Genomic DNA, 20,174 nt, shown 5'->3' on the forward strand with positions numbered 1-20,174 from the left:
AACAAAACAGCCACAGGGGCTTTGAAAAAACTCTTATGTGTTCCTGGGATGTAGAATGCTTTCTGCATGTTCAGGCCAATGTACTTACCCGGGAAAAAATGGAAAGGGCTCCAGTTGCTTACCTCTGCTCGACTCTGTAAGTAAGAAGTGAAGGATAATGGAGATTTAGAAGTTCCTGATCTTTGAAAGGATGCCCTAACACATAGTTGCCCTGGGCAAAGGGTGGAAAACATACTGCCTTAAAACAATTAAGAAAACTTTGTGGCTACTTAGTAGTGCTGACCCAGGAACAAACTTTATTCATCTAGGTAAAAGAAAAAGCCAGAAATTTTAAAAAGAAAGCCGGTCAAGACTTAAGTGTTTGCATACAACAATGATTTACAGACTAAAGATTCACTTCTGGAAAAATCTTTAGACAAATAAGTGGCAACAAAACCAAAACAAAAGCAAAGTCAAAAAAGTCCCAGGAGAGGGAGGTAAGATCTGATTTCAGAGTTACCACATTATATTTTATCAAAATGTCTACTTTTTATAAAAAAAACTATCATATGCAAAGAAACGGGAAAAATTAGTAGAAACTACCCTGTGATAATTAGTCTTACTAGATAGAGACCTTAAAGTATCTATATTAAGTGTATTCATTGAATTAAAACATAATTAAGGAATGAAAAAATATAAAAATATATCTCACCAAATAGTATTAAAAAAAGAGGAAAAACAAATAGAAATTCTGTAGTTGAAAAGTGTAATAACTGAAATGAAAAATTCACTAGAGGGGCTCATGAGCAAATTGAAGAATCAGTGAACTAGAAGATAGGTCAATGGTGATTTTCCAGTTAAGAATGGAGAAAAATGAATGGAGCCTTGGAAATCTGTGAGACACCATTAAGCATGCCACCATAAATAGACTTTCAGAAAATAAGGAAATAAGAGAAAGGGATGGAAAAATATTTAAAGGAAAAGTGGCCAGAAATCTTCCCAAATTGTATGAAAAACATCATTTTACATACCCAAGAAAGAGGCTTAGTGAGCTCAAAGTAGGATAAACTCAAAGATATGGCACCTAAACACATCAGACTATTTAAAACCAAAGGCAGGGAGAGAATCTTGGAAAACAGCAAGAGAAAAGCAACTCAGCACAAAAGCAATCCTCGGTAAGATTAGCAGTTTCTCATCAGAATCTGTGAAAGTTAGAAGGCAGTGAGATACATTCTAAATGCTGAAAGGAAGATTGTCAAGAGAGTTTTGTATCCAGCACAACTGCCCAGGGGAAAAAAAAAAATGAAGAATTTAAGACATTCTCAGATAAACAAAAACGGAGCAAGTTCTTTTCTTGTAAACCTACCAAGCAAGAAATACTACAGACAGTCCTTCGGGCTGAAAGAAAAGGGTATAAGATAGTAATGTAAATCCATATAGAATAATAAAAAACACTGGGTATAGATAATTATATTGGTATAATAAAAGATAGTTCAAATATTTATCTGTTCTGATTTAAAAGGCAACTAAGGGGCACCTGGGTGGTTTGGTTGAGTGTCTGACTCTTGATTTCGGCTCAGGTCATGATCTCAGGGTCCTAAGATCAAGCCCTGTGATGGTTTCCACACTAGGCTGGGAATCTGCTTAAGATTTTCTCTCCCTCTCTTTAACAATAACAGCAAAAAAGACAACTAAGTAAAATAATTATAAAATTGTGTTCATACACTTATACCGTAAAATGATATAATATATATGTCCATATTAGCACAAAGGGCAGGGTCGGAGAGAAGAGCTATATTAGAGCAAAATTTGCACATAAATATTAAAATTAACTTAGTGATAATCTGAACTACATTTTTAAAAATTCACATGCTAATTATAATATACAGAAAACCACTATAAAAATAACTTCTAAAAATAATAAAAAACAGCAATAACAAACAAAAGAGTTATCCAGGGGGATTTCTGTTTAACACAAAAAAGGCTAAGAGGAATATAGAACCAAAAAAGATGTAAGAGAAACAAATAAGCACAGTTGTAGGTATAAATCCTATCATATAAGTTATTATGTTAAATGTAAGTGGATTACACACTCCCAAGCTGCAGAGATTGGTGGAATGGGTGAAAAAAACAGCCAACTACATACTGTTTATAAGATAAACTTTAGATTCAAATACACAAATAGATTGTAAGTAAAAAGATGGAAAAAGACATTTCATGCAGACAGTAACCAAGGAGCTGGCATGGCTATATTTAAATCGAACAAAATAGACTGTAAGTAAAAATTGGTGCTAGAAACAAAGCAAACCGTTTTATAATGATAAAAGGGCCAGTTCAGCAGCAAGATAAAACAATTATAAATATACATACACTTGAACTATTTTGAAATATATAATTTATGGAATTGGAGGGAGAAAGAGACAATTAAACAAAAGTAGTTGGAGACTTTAGTACTGTACTGTCAGTAACTGACGGAACAACTGGACAGAAGAGTAGCAAGTGTGTAGAAGATTGAAGAACAGTATCATCCTGATGTAATGGACGCACATATAGTACACTCATGAACAGTATAGTATACCTTCTTTTCAAGCAAACATGGAACATTCTCCAGGATAAACCATATATTAGGTCATATAATAATGTTAATACATTTTCAAGAATTGAAATAATAAAACGTACTTTCTGACTAAATGGAATTAAATTAAAAGTTAACAATAGTTAATTTAGGATGTTAACAAATATTTGGTAATTTCTAAATAACCCTTTGGTCAAAGAAAAAATAGGAAAATTAGAAAATATTTTGAAGTGAATATAAATAAAAATATCATATTAAAATCTGCGCTAGCAGGGGCACCTGGGTCTCTCATTTGGTGAAGTGTCTGCCTTTGGCTCAGGTCATGATCCCACAATCCTGGTATCAAGCGCCATGTTGGTCTGTCTGCTTGTTGCGGAGCCTGGTTCTCCCTCTACCTCTCTGTCATTCCACCTAATTGTGTGCACTTGCTGTTTCTGTTAAATAAATAAATATGATCTTTAAACGAAAATTTAAAAAAGAATCTGTGCTAGCAGCTGAAGCAGTGCCTAGAAGAAATGTCAGTTTTGGATGCCTGGCTGGCTCAGTTAGTGGAGCATGTGACTCTTGAACTTGGGGTTGTAAATTTGAGCCCCATGTTGGATTTAGAGATTACTTAAAAATCTTAAAAAAAATAGAAGAGATGTCTGTCTTCAAATGTTTATATTAAAAAAGAGAGAGACTTCAATAATCTAAGCTCTCACCATAAAAAAATCTAAAAAAGAATAATAAAGCCAAAGACAAGCAGAAGGAGGAAATAATAGGGTGGAAATTAATGAAATAGTGAACAGAAAAATGATAGAGAAAACTATCAGTAAAACTAAAGTTGGTTCTTTGAGCAGCACCTTGGTGGCTCAGTCAGTTAAGCATCCAACTCTTTTTTTTTATTAATTATTTTTATTAACACATAATATATTATTTGCCCCAGAGTTACAGGTCTGTGAATCATCAGACTTACACACTTCACAGCACTCACCATATCACATATCCTCCCCAATGTCCATAACCCAACCACCCTCTCCCTACCCCAACTCCCCCAGCAACCCTCAGTTTGTTTTATGAGATTAAGAGTCTCTTATGGTTTGTCTCCCTCCTGATCCCGTCTTGTTAGCATCCAAATCTTGATTTTGGCTCAGGTCATAAGATCAAGTCCCACATGGGCTCCATGCTGAATGTGGAGCCTCCTTAGGATTCTCTCTCCCCTTCTCTCTCTGCCCCTCCTCCCCACTTGCACTTTCTCTTTAAAAAAAAAAAAAAAAAAAAAGAATAAAGAAGTTGGTTCTTTGAAAACAGCAACACAACTGGCACACCTTTAGGAAGACTAAGAAAAAAAGACACAGATCACTAAAATTGAGGGAGGGATGTCTAAGCAGTTTAGTTAATTAAGTGTCCACCTCTTGATTTTGGCTTAGTTCATGATCTCAGCGTCTTGGGAACCAGCCCTGCATTGGGCTCTGTGCTTAGCATGGAGTCTGCTTGAGAATCTTTCTCTCCCTCTGCCCCTGCTTAACATGCTCCCTGTCTAAATAAGTAAATAAAATCTTAAAAAAAAAAAAAAAAGAAGGGAAGTTACTGCTGACTGACCAGATATTAAAAAAATTACAGTAGAATACTCTGAAGAACTGTATCCATCTTAATGTAGATGAAGTGAACGAATTTTAGAGCATCACATATTACCAGAATTGACTCAGAGGAAGTATAAAACTTGAATAGACCTATGAAAAGGAAAGAAATTGAGTAACATAGTACTCCTACAAAGAAAGGCAGAGACCCAGATGGCTTCACTGGTAAATTTTATAAAATGATAAGAAATAATACTAGTGTTCATAAATTCTTCCCTGAGGAATTTTCAAAACCAGAGGCCCAAGATATCACATGGATAGAAAGACAGACTAGTATTTTTCATAGACTGATATTTTACTGATATTTTTACTGATATATTTTACTGATATTTTAAAATATTAGTATAGATGCAAATTCCTTGTACAAAATATTAGCAAAGCAAATTCAATGGTATATTTAAAAGATTATCACTATGACAGTGTGAGATTTATCCCAGGAGTAACCAGATTTGTTTAATATCCAAAAATCAATCAATGTAACATACCATATTAATAGAAAGTTTAAATCACACAGTCATTCCAATAAACATAGAAAAGGTATTTGACAAGATTTCATATCCGTTGATGATTAAAACTCTTTAACAAGTAGCAGTAAACTTCCTCAACTTGATAGAAGATGTCTCTGAAAAACTACTAGGGAATATCATAGTTACTGGTGAAAGACTGAATGCTCTTCCCCTACAAGTAGGAACAAGTCAAGGATGTTCACCTGACTTCTTTGGTTCAGTACAGTACTGGAGATTCTAGCTAGTACTGCCCAGGAAGAAAAGGAACCATAAGATACCCTGATTTGAAAGAAAACATTAAACTGTCTTTATTTGCAGGTGATGCCATCCCCTATATAGGAAATTTTAAGGAATCTTTAAAAAAAAAATTAGAACTAACAATTAATTGTTCAGGTGGACCACAGAATAAAATAACAGTATAAAAATTATCTTTCTAAACATGAACAATATATAGCCTAAAAATAAGATTCTGTTCAGAATAACATCAAAAAGAATAAAATATTTAAGAAATACATTTGATAAAGTAAGTGCAAGACTTGTACACTGAACATGACAAAAATTTGCTGAGCGAAATTAAATCAGATATAAATAAATGCAGACATTTTTGTTCATAGGTTGGATGACATAATATTGTAAGAGAATTCTCCTGCAATTGAGTTATAGATTCAACTCAATCTGTGTAAAAATTCCAGCAGGATTTTTCCCAGGAAATGATAAGCTGATCGAAAATTTATTGGAAATGCAAAGGACAGGAATTGCCAGAACAATCTTACAAAAGAACGAAGTTGGAGGATTTTTTTCTACTGAATTTCAAAATTTTAAAGCTACAGTTAGTTATGGGCTCCTGGTTGGCTCAGTCGTTCGAGCATACAAGTCTTGATCTTGGAGTTCTAAGTCAGGTCTCTTGTTGGGTGTAGAAATTAACTTACAAACAAAATCTTAGGGGTGTCTGGGTGGCTCAGTTGGTTATGAATCTGTCTCTTGATTTTGGCTCAGGTCATGATCTCAAGGTCACATGCCCCATGTCAGGCTCGTTGCTCAGCAGGGAATCTGCTTGAGATTATTTCTCCCTCTCCTTCTGTCTGCTCCCTGTAAATAAATCTTTTAAAAATAAATAAATGAAATCTTTTTTTCTTTTTTAAAGCTACAGTTATATAAGACGTTGTGCTGGCAGGAAGTTGACATATATAGATCACTTGATTAGAATTATGAATCCAGTAGTCAGTTCATTTTCAACAAGGGTGCTGAAGCAGTTCAGTAGAGAAAAGGTTTGTTTTCACTTCTTGCTGGGACAACTGGATGCAGCTCCATCCCATGCAAAAAGATGAACTTTGACCTATGCTTCACACCATACAGAAAGAATAACTTAAAATTGATCATAGACCTAAATGTAAGAACTAAAACAAAACTACAAAAAAATAGAGGAAAAATCTTTAAGACCTTGGAACTGTCAAAGGTTTTTATGAGGTTATAAGAGAAAAAGATAAATTGGACCTTATCAAAATCCCAAATTTCTGTGCTTCAAAATGTGCTGTTAAGAAGATAAGAAAGACAAGCAACAGAACAGTTGAAAATACTTGTAAAACTTTTTTTTTTTAAATTGTATCCAAAATTTTCAAAGAACTCCTGTAAAGGAACTGGAACCGTCATGTCTTACTAATGGGAATGTAAAATGGTACAGTCAGCAGTTTGTCAGTTTCTTAAAAACACAAAGTTACCTCATGATGCAGTAATTAATATTTCTTAGACATCTACCTGAGACCCAAATACATGCCCTCACAAAGACTTAAATGTGATTGTTCATAGGAGTATTAATTTTCATAACCAAAAACTGGAAACAAATGTCCTTCACCTGGTGAGTGGGTCGACAAATTGGGAGTATCCATATAATAGATAGTATTTAGCAATAAAAAAGAATGAACTATTGACGTGTGTTAAAACATGGATGAACTTCAGAAACTTCATGTAAAGTGTAAGAAGCCATACATAGAAGCCATGTATTGTCTGAAAGGAATGTATTGTAAGAAAAGGTAATAGAAAGTTATATGTAGTGATTGCCTAGGGCAGTGAGTGATAGGTATTTCTTACTAGGATGAGGAAACTGTTCCAAAACTGAGTTATGGCTATGGTTGCACCACTGGATAAAGTTACTAAAAATCATTGAATTGTATACTTAACAGTGAGTTGGTTTTATTATATGTTAAATGTGTCTCAAGAAAGCATTTTTAAAAAGCAAATGCAGGGAATTATATAGCATTATCTTTAACCAGAAGCCTAAAATGTTTATATCACCTTCTTTTGAAACAAGGTACATCTATACATTTGTAAGGATGTATAGGATAAATGTAAGGATACATTTTAAAATTTTCAGTTACTTTGAATGTTTAATACTCTGGTTTTAGAGCCAGGATCACTGGAAATACCAGTGGAACTCCCTTTCAGATTGAGGTTGGCATATGTGTATATACTTTTTATGCAGCCATATCTCCTAGATTGAAAACAGAAAACCTACTATATCTTTCTTGTTTTTGAAAATCATAGCACTTAGTTTTCTGCTGTTATAGGTTTGATACTGTCCCTTCAGCTTTTGATGAAAGGCACCAAAACCATTTAAAATGAGCTTTGCTTTCTGTTTCTTCATTTACTACATTTTTTTCTTTTTGTTTTGTTTTACTTTGTTTTAGATCACTGTGTCCACTACTATGATCTTCGTAACACTAAGCAGCCAATCATGGTATTCAAAGGACACCGAAAAGCAGTATCTTATGCAAAGTTTGTGAGTGGTGAGGAAATTGTTTCTGCGTGAGTATTACTCTCCTGAGGTTAAGCTTAATACAGAGCTCTGTCATCATGTACCAGTTTTATAATGTCACTGTGGGTATCTGTGAAGAGCAACACCATGGTATATGTACTTTTTCATAAATAGAAGATTTTAAAAATAATTCTCTAATTAAAATAAATGTATATTTTGGATTGTTTGCTCACTTTTTTATGCTTTTTATGAATAAAATCCTGATGTTGATAGTTTTTAATGCTTCAGCATTTGAACTTCAGTCTGGATTTCGGCCACTGATTCTCCATAAGAGAAAAACAACATAGTTGATAGAATGAGAAGTATTTTATCTATTAAAACCAGTGTGTTATTGGGTATTTACCTACATTACAGTATAGTAGTAGTATTTTTGGTTTTAGGTAATATTTGGTTGATTCTATGTTACTTGATTTCCCTGTGGTTTCATGGTAAGTTTTAAATGTGTTTTGGGAAAATAAGTAAATATGGCTTATACTTGACAGATATCCTTTGAGAAGCCTTCTGCACTAGAGAATTATAATGTAGGCTTTTAGTTGTCTTTTATTTTGTTTGAAGGTTAACAAGATGTCATCTTGATAAATAAACCTCAGTTGCCAAAGTATCATTGACAGAGTGTTTCTAACAGGCAGTCTCTTCTTTCTGTTAACCCATTTCATAGTTCTTTTTATTTTATTCATTTTTAAAAGACTTTATTTACTTATTTGAAAGAGAGAGCACTAGCAGAGGGAGAGGGTGAAGCGGGCCTCTCGCTGGGCAGGGAGCCTGACACAGGGATTCATCCTGGGACCCTGAGATCGTGACCTGAGCTGAAGACCAATGCTTAAGTGACTAAACTCCCCAGGCACCCCCTCTTTATTTTATATTATCCTAATAAATAACCATTCTTAATTACTCTCTTTTTTGTATCTGTTACTTCTTTTCATGCTTCATGATACATTGCTTTCTTCTTTTCACTTTTTTTCCCCCAACTTAGTTTCTAATCTCTAATCTTAGGAGATTATTAATGCCAATGCTCTGGCATTAATAATCTCCTAAGATTAGAGATGCCAGTGCCAATGCCAGTGCCTTGGCATTAATACTTGGTATCTCCCACCACATCTACCTCTATTCTGGTTGCTCTAGATAATAAGTTGGTAATTTGAATTGATTTAGCAAGGTAATTTGAACTGAATTACAAACAAGGAAAAAAAAGTGAGAACTGAGTTTTCCAAGGGAAACAAGGGAACTTAGGTAATTAGTTCACAAACTTAAATTAGTGTTAACAGATCAAAATGTTCCTGTCTTTAGGAATAATAATGGGCAGTATACAATTAAAATTTTATTCAGATTCAAATGTGGATGGTAGATTATATGGCAAAAATATTTTTCTTTAACTTCAGATTTATAAATGTTAAATCAGTTTGATTTCCAGTAGCTGAAGTATATGTATACTTAATATTATAAAGTTAGGAAATTTTAATTGACCTTATTAATATGGATATGTTTTTTGTATTTTTACCGATCTCTTGTCCTTCTTAAGTTTTATAAATCGTGATTTTCTTTTCTTGAATATGTTTGAGGTTTAGAAGTTTTTAGAATAAATTTATCCACAACTTTATTTGGAAATGTTAAAAAGTAATATTAAAATATACATATATTGCCACAACGTGAATCCTGGCCAATAAAAATATTACACACCTAAAGAAATATTAAATGCAACATTGTTGGGAAAAAAATTAAAACAACATAAATGTCTATTGAAAAAAGATGAGAAGCCATAGAGAAGTATGTAAAGAGCTTGGAGTTTGGCCTCTGTAATTGTTTCAGACAGTTTCAGTCTTGGCTCTGCTGTTGACTAGCTTTGGTACCTTGAAAATGTCCTTAACTTTCTCATGTTCAGTTGCCTCATCTCTAAACTGGAGGTAATAATAGTTATTATGTTGTGACTCTTTATATGAAGTAATAAATGTAAAGGATTCAGCATGGTACCATATTCTGTGAATGTTACAGTAAGAGAAAAGATGATTTATTGTGTAGTCATAACAAAGATATCAAAATATGTTTATTTTACAGAAAAATTATAAACCAAATTATTGAATAAAGGCTAAGCAATTTGGGCATCTGGGTGGCTCAGTGATTAAGTGGCTGCCCTCTGCTCAGGTCATGATCCCAGAATCCTGGGATCGAGGTCCACATCAGGCTCCTTGCTCAGCGGGAGGCCTGCTTCTCCCTCTCCCACTCCCCCTGCTTGTGTTCCCTCTCTCGTTGTGTCTGTCTCTGTCAAAAAAATAAATAAAATCTTTAAAAAAAGGGGGGGGATAAGAAATTTACAACCTAATGTGTATGGTATGATTGGAATTTTGTAACAAAAAGAAAAACTAAAACATGGTCTTTTATTCAAGTTCTAAAACTGGCTCTGTATGATAAGATTACCAACAGTCTTTACATTCAATTAATTTTTGACAAATAATTGCATTTGCCTATTATTTCAGTAAATAAATTACTTTATATAGACTATTCCAGTCATTCATTATGTTCCACCTCTGTAGATACAACTAAGCTGTCACAATAGGTTAAATTTAGTATACCAATGCAATTCAGTAGTTGAAAAGTTAATCAAGTCAAGTGGGATAGAGTGTATCCCTGAAATTAAACACAACTCCCAATGGGACTCTTGTTATTTGGTGGTGGTGATGTGATAGTATTGATGAGTAATGTTTACTAGTAAGCACTTCCTAGATGCCCAGGGACTATTAGAAACATTTTAAATGAATTAGTTTTCATGTCCTATAGAATTTATCTAATTCAGTAATGTAGGAATCACTCTATTTCACAAATAACTAATGAATAAAATGGAGGCCGAAGAGGCTATATAATTTTCCCAAGGCCAAAAGCAAATTAATGGTATATTGAACATTATAACTCAGAAAATCTGGCTCCATATTCTGCATCCTAAGGCACCAAACTGGATTGCCTCTAATTAGTAGGGATGCATTTCAGACCATGAAATCTTAATTGCACTCTCATTTTTTGTGTTTACCTCAGCTCAACAGATAGCCAGCTAAAGCTGTGGAATGTAGGGAAACCATACTGTCTACGTTCCTTCAAGGGTCACATCAATGAAAAAAACTTTGTAGGCCTTGCTTCCAATGGTGATTATATAGCTTGTGGTAAGTAAAACCATCTTTTCCTGAACTTTTTAACAGGAATTTGTCCCTGAAATTGCATTCAACGAACATATACTATATACCTAGTTAGGAAGTGATCTGTACATCCAGAAAGTCGCATACTGAATTCTTCTGGGATTGTGCTGAAATAAGCATTAGTTCTTCCCTCCTTTAGTGAGCACAAACCCTTACTGCGTGAAATAGCACAAGATTGTTAAATATGTTTTATAATTGTTCTCCTTTGTAACATAATTTCTATCGATACTATGTAAAAGAAAACATTAATTTCTGCTGATGTCCTAATTTCAGAGACATTATTTGTCTTCCTAAGCTTGATACTCATTTTCCCATACAGAGCATTCCCTTCGTTAAGCAGTTTGTTTAGATTATCCTGATCTGGTATTCTAGGGCTTTTGTTGTTGGTAATTTATACAACTTTACATCAGAAGTAGAAAAATCAATTAGGTAATGTTCAAATGCTTAATACACCTACTGTCTAATATATGAACTTTCATCAGTTCTTTTCAAATGACTTGACCTTTATTTAGTAAAGTTGTATATATAATGTAAACCCTGCCAAAGCAAATCTCTTATAATTTTTTTACTTGATAGGCTACTCAAAAATATAGTTTTCCTTATAGGCCAGTTAGGTATTAGAGTGGTGTCTTTATTGGGGAATGGGACATGAATTTTGTAGGTTATTAAAAATCTGCCTTTGTAAGTACTATAATACCCCCCGCAGAAATCTTTCTAAGTGTCATGTAAGATTCAAACTGTAATAACAAATTTCTGTCTTCTTTAAACCTCTGCTATAAGTGCAATTTTGGCAGTAATTTTAACCTTACAGTTATCAATGTTGTTAAATCATTTACCAGTTATTATTTCTTTAGATTAGTAAAGTATAGCTTTTTTTCTATGATTCTTTTTCTCACATGATTCCCAAGAAATCCTGTGCTCTGGTCTTTCAGATTCAACCATAAAAGTTTTGTCTTTGAGCTTAAACATTAATTAATAATTACCTTATGAATGTGACATCCTAATTCTGAATTCTACCATTCTAAAAAATTATTTATTTAAACATTTTTTTTCAGGAAGTGAGAACAACTCTCTTTATTTGTACTATAAAGGACTTTCTAAGACTTTGCTAACTTTTAAGTTTGATACGGTCAAAAGTGTTCTGGATAAAGACCGAAAAGAAGATGATACAAATGAATTTGTTAGTGCTGTGTGCTGGAGGGCCCTGCCAGATGGGGTAAGTGTTCGTGTCAGTTTTTTCTTCTTGATGTCTCATAGAACACTTTCTGTCTATGTATTCACATCTGGATTTTTTTAAGTTTAAAATAAAAATTGATATGTGATACAAATTTTCTTTTTTGCTTAGTATTGCATCATCAAAGTAAACAAGCATTTTAGGTAGTAATTGAAATATCACTAATGGAACAGCATCACAGTGATAAAATGTCTCTCCTGTGTGCCCATAGCATATTGTACATACCTCTGTTTTAGCATTATCACATTGTCTATTTATATCTCTTCTATAAGACTGGAAATTTCTAGAGTACATACTGTGTCTTATTTTCCCTAATGATCATTTGCAGTATATACTCAATAAACATTTAGCAGAATCTGGTATTGTCTTAGCAAGAAAAAAATTGGATGTAGGTAAAGGAGAGTGCCCTGTCTGTACACCTAATTAAATATTATTTCAGAGCAGAATTGCTGTCTATAAATGCACTTATATAAGAATATTTAAAAACATTTAATTTCTTAATAAGAAAGTTGTACTTCTAAACTGCAAAAAAAGTTTCTTAAACTTTTCCCTTATTTTAAAGGATAAGCTTTCTCATAAGCTATATGAAACAGTAGTTCTTTTTATTATCTTGATTTTTATAAACAGTCATTCACTAATGTCATCTTCTTGAAAAAAAAAAAAGCTCTTTAGGTGCTTACTTGGTTGTTTTTATTTTTGGACCAAAAAATTCTTCCTTGATGGGTGCTTTGAGAATTCTGAGTGCTGATACTATTTAACTTTAATTAGCTATATTCTGTTTCTATCTTATTTAAAATTCTATTAATCAACTTCTAGTTTTGGCGGTGGTAGACTAGGTGATTTATACTAACCTTCCCTGTAAATAGAACTAGAAAGGTTGGACCAAGTATATTTATTTTAAAAACAGCAACATAAACCTGTTCAAAGACTTTGGAATGTAAATAAGATAGAAAAGAATTAATGGCATAGGAATGGAAACCTGGCTCTGGGGTATGCTTTTCCTCTGGGAGCCTTTGGCACTCTTGGTAGGATGGCTGAGAACACTTATGGCAGCTTCACAGGGGGACACGTATTAGAATTTAGTGCTCACCACTACGTGGGTGAACTTAACTTTGGTTTGGGGCTCCAAAAAGGGCTGTAGTCTAGGGTAAACCAGTAGAAGATAAACTCTTAAAATGATTGCAACTCCAGATCATATCAGTCCTTTAATTAAATTGAAATGATCCTGTATGGCTAGTTGAACTTAAATCTTCTTTGAAAGAAGATCTAAAAAAGATCATCTGGGAATTTATTTTGTTTTAAATTGCAAATACAGTAACTAAGTCACAGTAAATAACAGATAGACATAGGAAAAGGCAAAATGTTGTGAAAAAATTTAGCCTAAACAGTGGACAACAGGAACAAAATCACAGCATCCCTGGATATCAGAATTATCAAATGTAGCTTAAAAATAACTGTGCTGACAAGATAAAAGATAAGATAGAAAATTTCAACTGGGAAGTAAAAAATTATAATTCCCCAAATTAAGAACTCAGTGGATGGATTGTATGGAGGAAAAGAGAGTCAATGAACTTTCAGTATGTTAGAAGAAAATATACAGAAGGAAGCATGGAGAGAAAAATAGGATGAAAAAAATACAGAAAAGAAATGAAGGATGAAGTAAGAAAGTTTAATATATTCAATAGAAGACCTTAAAAGGAGAGAAAAAAAATAATACAACTGAAGCAAATATTAGAAGAATATCTTTGAGAACTTTACAAAATTGATGAAAGACATCAAGGCAGAGATTCATTAAGCCCTTATACCCCAAAGAGTAAATTTAGAATGTGAGTAGAGATTTAATATTATATTTGGACCATGAAGAGACTTAAGTATGCCTGAAACTCTAACCTTGGATCTGCTTTCTCATGGAAGTACTTCGTGAAAATGTGCTGAGTTAGGGACAAACATGGAATGTTATTGCTAGCAGCTAATTATCTCTTAAATTTACTATGAAACTCCATCTATACTATTGCACGTGGACTTAGAGAAATGTGAGTTGGCATATCAGCTTTACATCTATCCAAAGTGAGCAATATAAGACTGACAGGAAACCAAGGCATATCTCTGTATCTAGAACCCCATGTACCCTATCTGTCCTTAGCAACTATGCATACTCTTTGTGTGGGTTCAGGAGAGATGCAAGAGGATATGCATGTGTATAGTTGCTTGCCCTTCTGATGAGTTTGAAGATGTTGTGCATGCTGAATTTCCTATCCTGTATACCTCTATAAAGCTAACTAACCTACTGGAAGACTAAAGCTAATTGTGTCTGGTCCTGTGACCCCTGCTGGTGGTAGGACAGCCACACCTTGATACACCGTAATCAAACTATAGAAAATAAAATGCAAAGGGAGTTTTTTTTTCCGTGTATTTATTCGTCAGAGAGAGAGAGAGAACACAAACATGGATAGCAGCAGGCAGAAGGAGAAGCAAACTCCATGCTGAGCAAGGAGCCTGATGTGGGACTTGATCCCAGGACCCAGGATTATGACCTGAGTCAAAGGCAGACGCTTAACTGACTGAGCCACCCAGGCGTCCCACAAAGGGAATTTATTAAAAGAAGACGGAGAAAAAGTCACTGTCCAGAAGACCATCAATTAGACTGATAGCCAATTTTTTCATGAAGCAATAGAAACCAGAGGTGGTGGAACCAGATCTTTACTGTGTAAAGGGAAATACCTGCTGGTCTATATGAAAATAGAAATCTCTCAAGACAAAAGCAAAATGAAGACATTTTTAGATAAATAATAACGAAGAATTTGCCACTAGTAGACCTATAGTAAAGAAAACCTGAAAAGATATTTTTAAGGCAGAAGGAAAAGATGCAGAACCTAAAGATGAAAGTCACAGATGTCGAAAGGAATGGAAAAAGATGAAGGAATGGAAATGGCAAAAAGGAATGGAAGTGGTAATATATAGTAAATCTAAATGCATATTGCCTTTGTTGGATTTAATAGGCACATAGAATTAAGTATTTGATAGTAATAAGCCAGAAGGGTAAATGTGATTAAAATGTTCTCAGGAATTTTCCTTGTCAGGGAAGGAGGTAAAAAAACTAATTAATTAGACTGAAAGGAATCATATTCTAGTTGATAGGATAACCTTTCTAAAGTAATTCTTAAAGTGTGCTGCCTAGATCAACACATCAGCATCCCCTGGGAACTTGCTTTATTTCCCAGCAAAAAGATGAAAATTTCTCTAACTCACTTCATTATCAGTCCAGATTTATTTTAAATTTGATTTTTGCATAAGTCACTTTGTGCATGAAAAGTAATTTCATTTCCCTATTTTAGATGGCACAAAGTGTGAGAGAGTCTTGTTTATTTATTTAACAAATATTTATTGTGTGTAGTCACGGTTCTAGATAAGAAGGATAAACTTGAACAAAATTTTAAGAAAAATTCTGGGCCTCTTAGAAGACTTAAAATTTTATGTGCTGGAGGAGACAGAACAAAAAGATAAATAGTTGTATTAGAAGGTGTTGAGTGACTTGGAGGAAAACAAAGCAGGAGAGTGGGACAGGGAGTGCTGGTATAAGGAGCTGTAGTTTTCAGTGGTGGTGACAGAATCACCTACCTGAGTAGCTGAATTAGAGCAAAGACAAGGACATAAGATGTAATCCATGTTTAAAGGTGGAAGGGTATTCCAAGTAGAGCAAACAGTTCAGAGACCTTGAAGTAAGAAAGTAATTAGTGTTCAGTGATTATATCAGTAATGGTGATCAGCAGTAGTGATCAATAGTAGTGATCAGTAATAGTGGCCTTAAGAAAGGAGTCCAGTGTGGTTGCACTACAGTGAACTAGGTGGAGAGTAGTCAGTCTCAGAGTGGGGGAAGAGGAACTATTTCAACAGAACATTGTTTAGTAAAGTCTGGACTGTAGCTTTTACCCAGTGTGAGTTGGAGCCATTTTAGGATTTTGAACAAAGGAGTGATTAAATGTGACTTCAGTTTTTTAAAAATCAGTTTGGCTTTTGGAGAATAGACATTAAGGTGTCAAGGAACCAATAAATTGCATGTGGAGAGTGAAAGAGAAAAGTCTAGGATGACACTGAGATTCACCCTCCACCCCTGCAACTTTAGGAGTGGAGTTGCCAGTAACTGAGAAGACTACCAGAAGAAGTGCCTTAAAGGAGAACAGGAGGTGACGTTTACACTGGTTCAAGTTTGAGACGTACTTGTCTTCTAAGTAGATATACCAAGTTTGGAGTTTACAGCAGATTGTGGGACCAGAGATAGACATTGATAGCTGTGAGCTTGTGATGTTTAAGCCAAGAAATTGGATGGTATCTCTGCAAGGGAGTGTAATTAGATACTAGAAGTGTGTGAATACCATACTTTGGAGAGTTCTTTAGTGTTCTGTGATTAAAGCAACAAGAAGTCATCAACAAAGAGTGAGAAAGAGTAGTTCTCTCTATAGTAGAAAACTGGTACCTGGGAAGCCGAGTGAGAAAGTTTTTCAAGGAGGCGAGATTGATTGGCTTTGTCAAATGTTACTAATACAAGTAAGATGAGTAAAAAAAGTGAAAGGAGTGGTATGAGAAAAACTTGATTGGAGTGGTTTTAAGAAAGAAAGGGAAGGGAGAAGTTGGAGATAGTGAAGTACAGAGAGCTGTTTTGGGGAGTAGTAAAACAATACCATGTTTAATCTTACCTAGATTACTTTGTTAAAATATGAAATCGATAGCCATCTCTAAAAAGGCCAAACATTTTATTGTCATTCTGTCCTTTATTTCTTTTCTACCTAATTTTGATAATAAGAAAGAGATCAATCTTACTTATTTTTGAAAAATTTTATTTTATTTATTTTTAAAAGATTTTATTTATTGAGAAAAAAAGGGAGGATGGGGGTAAGGGCAGAGGCAGAGAATCTCAAGTAGACTCTCTGCTGAGCCCAAGCCTTGCTTAAGGCTCGGTCTCAACATCCTGAGATCATGACCTGGAAACCAAGAATTGGCTTAATCAACTAAACCACCTAGGCGCCCCATAAATTTAGAAAAATTTTAAATGTAATCAATCAAAGAGAAGAATGGAATTCTAACTTTGTAAATAAAAATATTATTCAACAAAGGGAAGGACATCTATCTCCACCTTTACCATAAAATTTTTTTAGTTCATTCTTCTGTAGTTGTTGGTCAGTTAGATGTTAGAGAGTTGATGGGATGGTTCAGATCTTATATTTACTGATTTTTTCTGAAAGAGATAAATTTAAGGTCACTTACAAAATAGCTTAACTTTGGAAGTCTTTTTAGGTTTTGGACAAATATACTGGTGTATCATTTAACTGTAATGAACTAAAATGACCTAAAATTCTTCCATTAATGATAGTACAAAAAATGCATGTGCTTTTATGTTATTTATGGCAGTGATTTAGTCATAAGGAGGGAATGGGCAGTTAAAAATGAGTGGTAGAGGGAAAGGCACTAAGACAACTAGATACATTCTTTTCGGAGAGTATCTCAGTCTTATAAAATTTAGATTAGTTTCCAGCAGATTAAATTTCTGTTTAGCTTTGTTTTTTCCTGTAACCTAGGGGTGTGTGTGTATGTGTGTGTGTTTCTTTTTGGCCACTTCTAGGTGAAAATGAACCAGTAATTTCAAGCCCTGTTTTGAACTGTCAGCCAAGCTCATATATAATTCCCATTCTTTCTATTTCTACCAACCTTGATATAAACTGGAAAGAATGTTATATACATTGCCCTTTTTAAGGTGTTGATCAACTTAATTGTAGTATTTCTTTCATCTTCTCCTTTATTTCACAGTACTGTGGAAGTTAACAGCATGCTCTCCTACCTTCATGTTTGCTGTGTGGTTTATTTTGCTTTAGGATTACAATTTTTACTTTTAATTACTCTCACTTGAAGACAGTATTTTTAATTTTTTTTAAAGATTTCACTAATTAGAGAGAGATAAAGAGCACAAGGGGGTGGGTGGGGTAGAGGGAGAGGAAGAAACAGACTCCCTGCTGAGCAGGAATTCGCAATGAGGGGCTTGAGGGGCTCCTTTTCAGATGCCTGAGCCCAGGACCCCGGACCACCACCTGAGTCAAAGGCAGACATTTAACTGGCTGAGAAACCCAGGCAGCCCTAATGTTGTTTCTTTTAGTCTGAGAGGCCATACTTTGTGTTTTGTCCATTTTTCTTCTTTCCGGTCTTTTTCCTGTGTCTAAAAGTCACTTTTAGTTTGCTGACAGATCCTTCTGTCCTTTGTTCCTTAGCCTTGTCTTGTACTAGTAATGGCTCTATGATTTCTACCACTAAAATGCCAAAATCTCTTCACCATATTTAATTTTCAAAGAATTTTAAGATGTTTCATTTGGACTCTAGTAGTAAATACTCTTTTTGCTTTCTAGAAGAATTTTAATTGCAACTTAGGCCCTCTCTAGAATAGAAATGGTAGTGTTACATAAATGAAGAATACAGAATTATTTATTTTATATTTTGGTTTTAGTTTATTATTTTAATTCACTTGAAGACATTTTAACTGTAGAAACCTTAGTAGTTTAGAGTTATTAATACAAAGATATTCTATTACTGCCAAATTATTAGGGTTTTTCTTCCCAAGACTAAATCTTATTATTTACATTGCCTATTTTAGTCTTAATTTTCATGATTTTTAAAAGATATGGATATTTGAGAAATAACTACTAGGAATAACAGATCTTTTTACCTTTCTTTAGGATTTCAAATTTAATTTCATCACTAGTTATTTTTTAAATATAAATGAGTAATCTATCATATGTTTCAATTGCTGTAATAAAGGAACTTTAATATCTACTTACTTGAAGAAGCAACTATAAATTCTAAAGTTGTATATCTGAATATATTGAATCCATATTGAACATTCAAATACATTCCATTTGCATGATTATACAGTCTTTGAAGTAAGTGTGGTTTGTTGTATTTCCATACATAGCAGTCACTCAATACTTTTGAATATAGAGGATGGTGGGCTTAGTAGGCTGCAATTTTAATTCATTTTCTGGCTCTACTTTTTAAAAAAATACCACATAATTTATTTGGCCTCTTGTGTCCGGATGTAGTAAAATTTGCTGATACTTCTTGGAAACAGCCATTATCTGGATTAATAAAGCCTATATGTAATCAACAGTATATGTCATTTCTAGTTTCATCCTCTCTTTCTAAAATATATTCACAATTTTCCATAGGTATTAATATGGACTAACAAATTTTGTTTTCTCCCCCCTCTTCCTTCCTAATCCTTTTAAGTATATCTAAAAGCAGTAATGATATGGTCAGGATAACTCATTAACTAAATAATTATCCTTAGCTAATTTATAGTTGATTCAGAGGAAAATTTTTACAATTTTAAGAGGGTGGGCAATAAGTGTGAATGTCCTTGGCAAACACTTTGGTGGAGTATAATATCATAATCTTGGAACATTATTTCTTAGGCTTTTTTACTAAATGACTGTTATTGTAGTTTGTTACTCAACGAAACAATTAGAAATGAATACATGTATATTTTAGAGAATTTATAAAAAAGTAGAAAAAATGTCTATTATCACTTTTTCCAGAAATAACCAATAGTAACATTTTAATGTAATTAATCTTCATGTTATTTTCCATTCATGGGTTCTGGTTTTTTTTTTTTTCCCATAAAATTGAGTATTTTACATATTATCATTTGCTTTTTTATTTTTTAAGAGATTTTGTTTATTTGACAGAGATTCCGTGAGAGAGGGAATGAATACAAGCAGGGGGAGTGGGAGAGGAAGAAGCAGGCTCCCCACTGAGCAAGGAGCCTGATGTGGGGCTCCATGCCAGAATCCCAGGATCATAACCTGAGCTGAAGGCAGATGCTTAACTACTGAGCGATCCAGGCACTCCTACCTTTTGCCTTTATCATTAACTCTTGAAAAGAGTATTTTCAGTGGCTACGTATTATTCTATTCTAAGAATTTACCATACTGGCATATCAGTGTTTTGTTAAGGATGTTAATGTTTCCTTTTTACTATTATATAACTTGAATACTTTGACTACTACTTCTTGAATATTTTTGTAATCTTTATTTTTTTATTTTTTTTTTTTTAAGATTTTATTTATTTATTTGACAGAGAGAGATCACAAGTAGGCAGAGAGGCAGGCAGAGAGAGAGAGAGGGAAGCAGGCTCTCTGCTGAGCAGGGAGCCCGATGCGGGACTCGATCCCAGGACCCTGAGATCATGACCTGAGCCGAAGGCAGCGGCTTAACCCACTGAGCCAC

At 33.9% G+C, this 20,174-nt stretch overlaps 1 protein-coding gene across 3 annotated transcripts in view; it reads left to right on the forward strand.

Annotated features, from left to right (window-relative positions):
* COP1 (COP1 E3 ubiquitin ligase) overlaps window positions 1–20,174 on the forward strand; it is a 245,993-nt gene that overhangs the window by 177,647 nt on the left and 48,172 nt on the right. For all 3 annotated transcript variants that reach the window (XM_032317088.1, XM_032317089.1, XM_032317087.1), the window contains exons 16-18: window positions 7,364–7,481; window positions 10,516–10,640; window positions 11,729–11,889. In XM_032317088.1, the coding sequence (XP_032172979.1) occupies window positions 7,364–7,481; window positions 10,516–10,640; window positions 11,729–11,889 (404 nt within the window). The remainder of the gene's footprint in view (window positions 1–7,363; window positions 7,482–10,515; window positions 10,641–11,728; window positions 11,890–20,174) is intronic.

Source organism: Mustela erminea, chromosome 17 (assembly GCF_009829155.1).
Source record: "Mustela erminea isolate mMusErm1 chromosome 17, mMusErm1.Pri, whole genome shotgun sequence".
Classification (NCBI taxonomy): domain Eukaryota; kingdom Metazoa; phylum Chordata; class Mammalia; order Carnivora; family Mustelidae; genus Mustela; species Mustela erminea.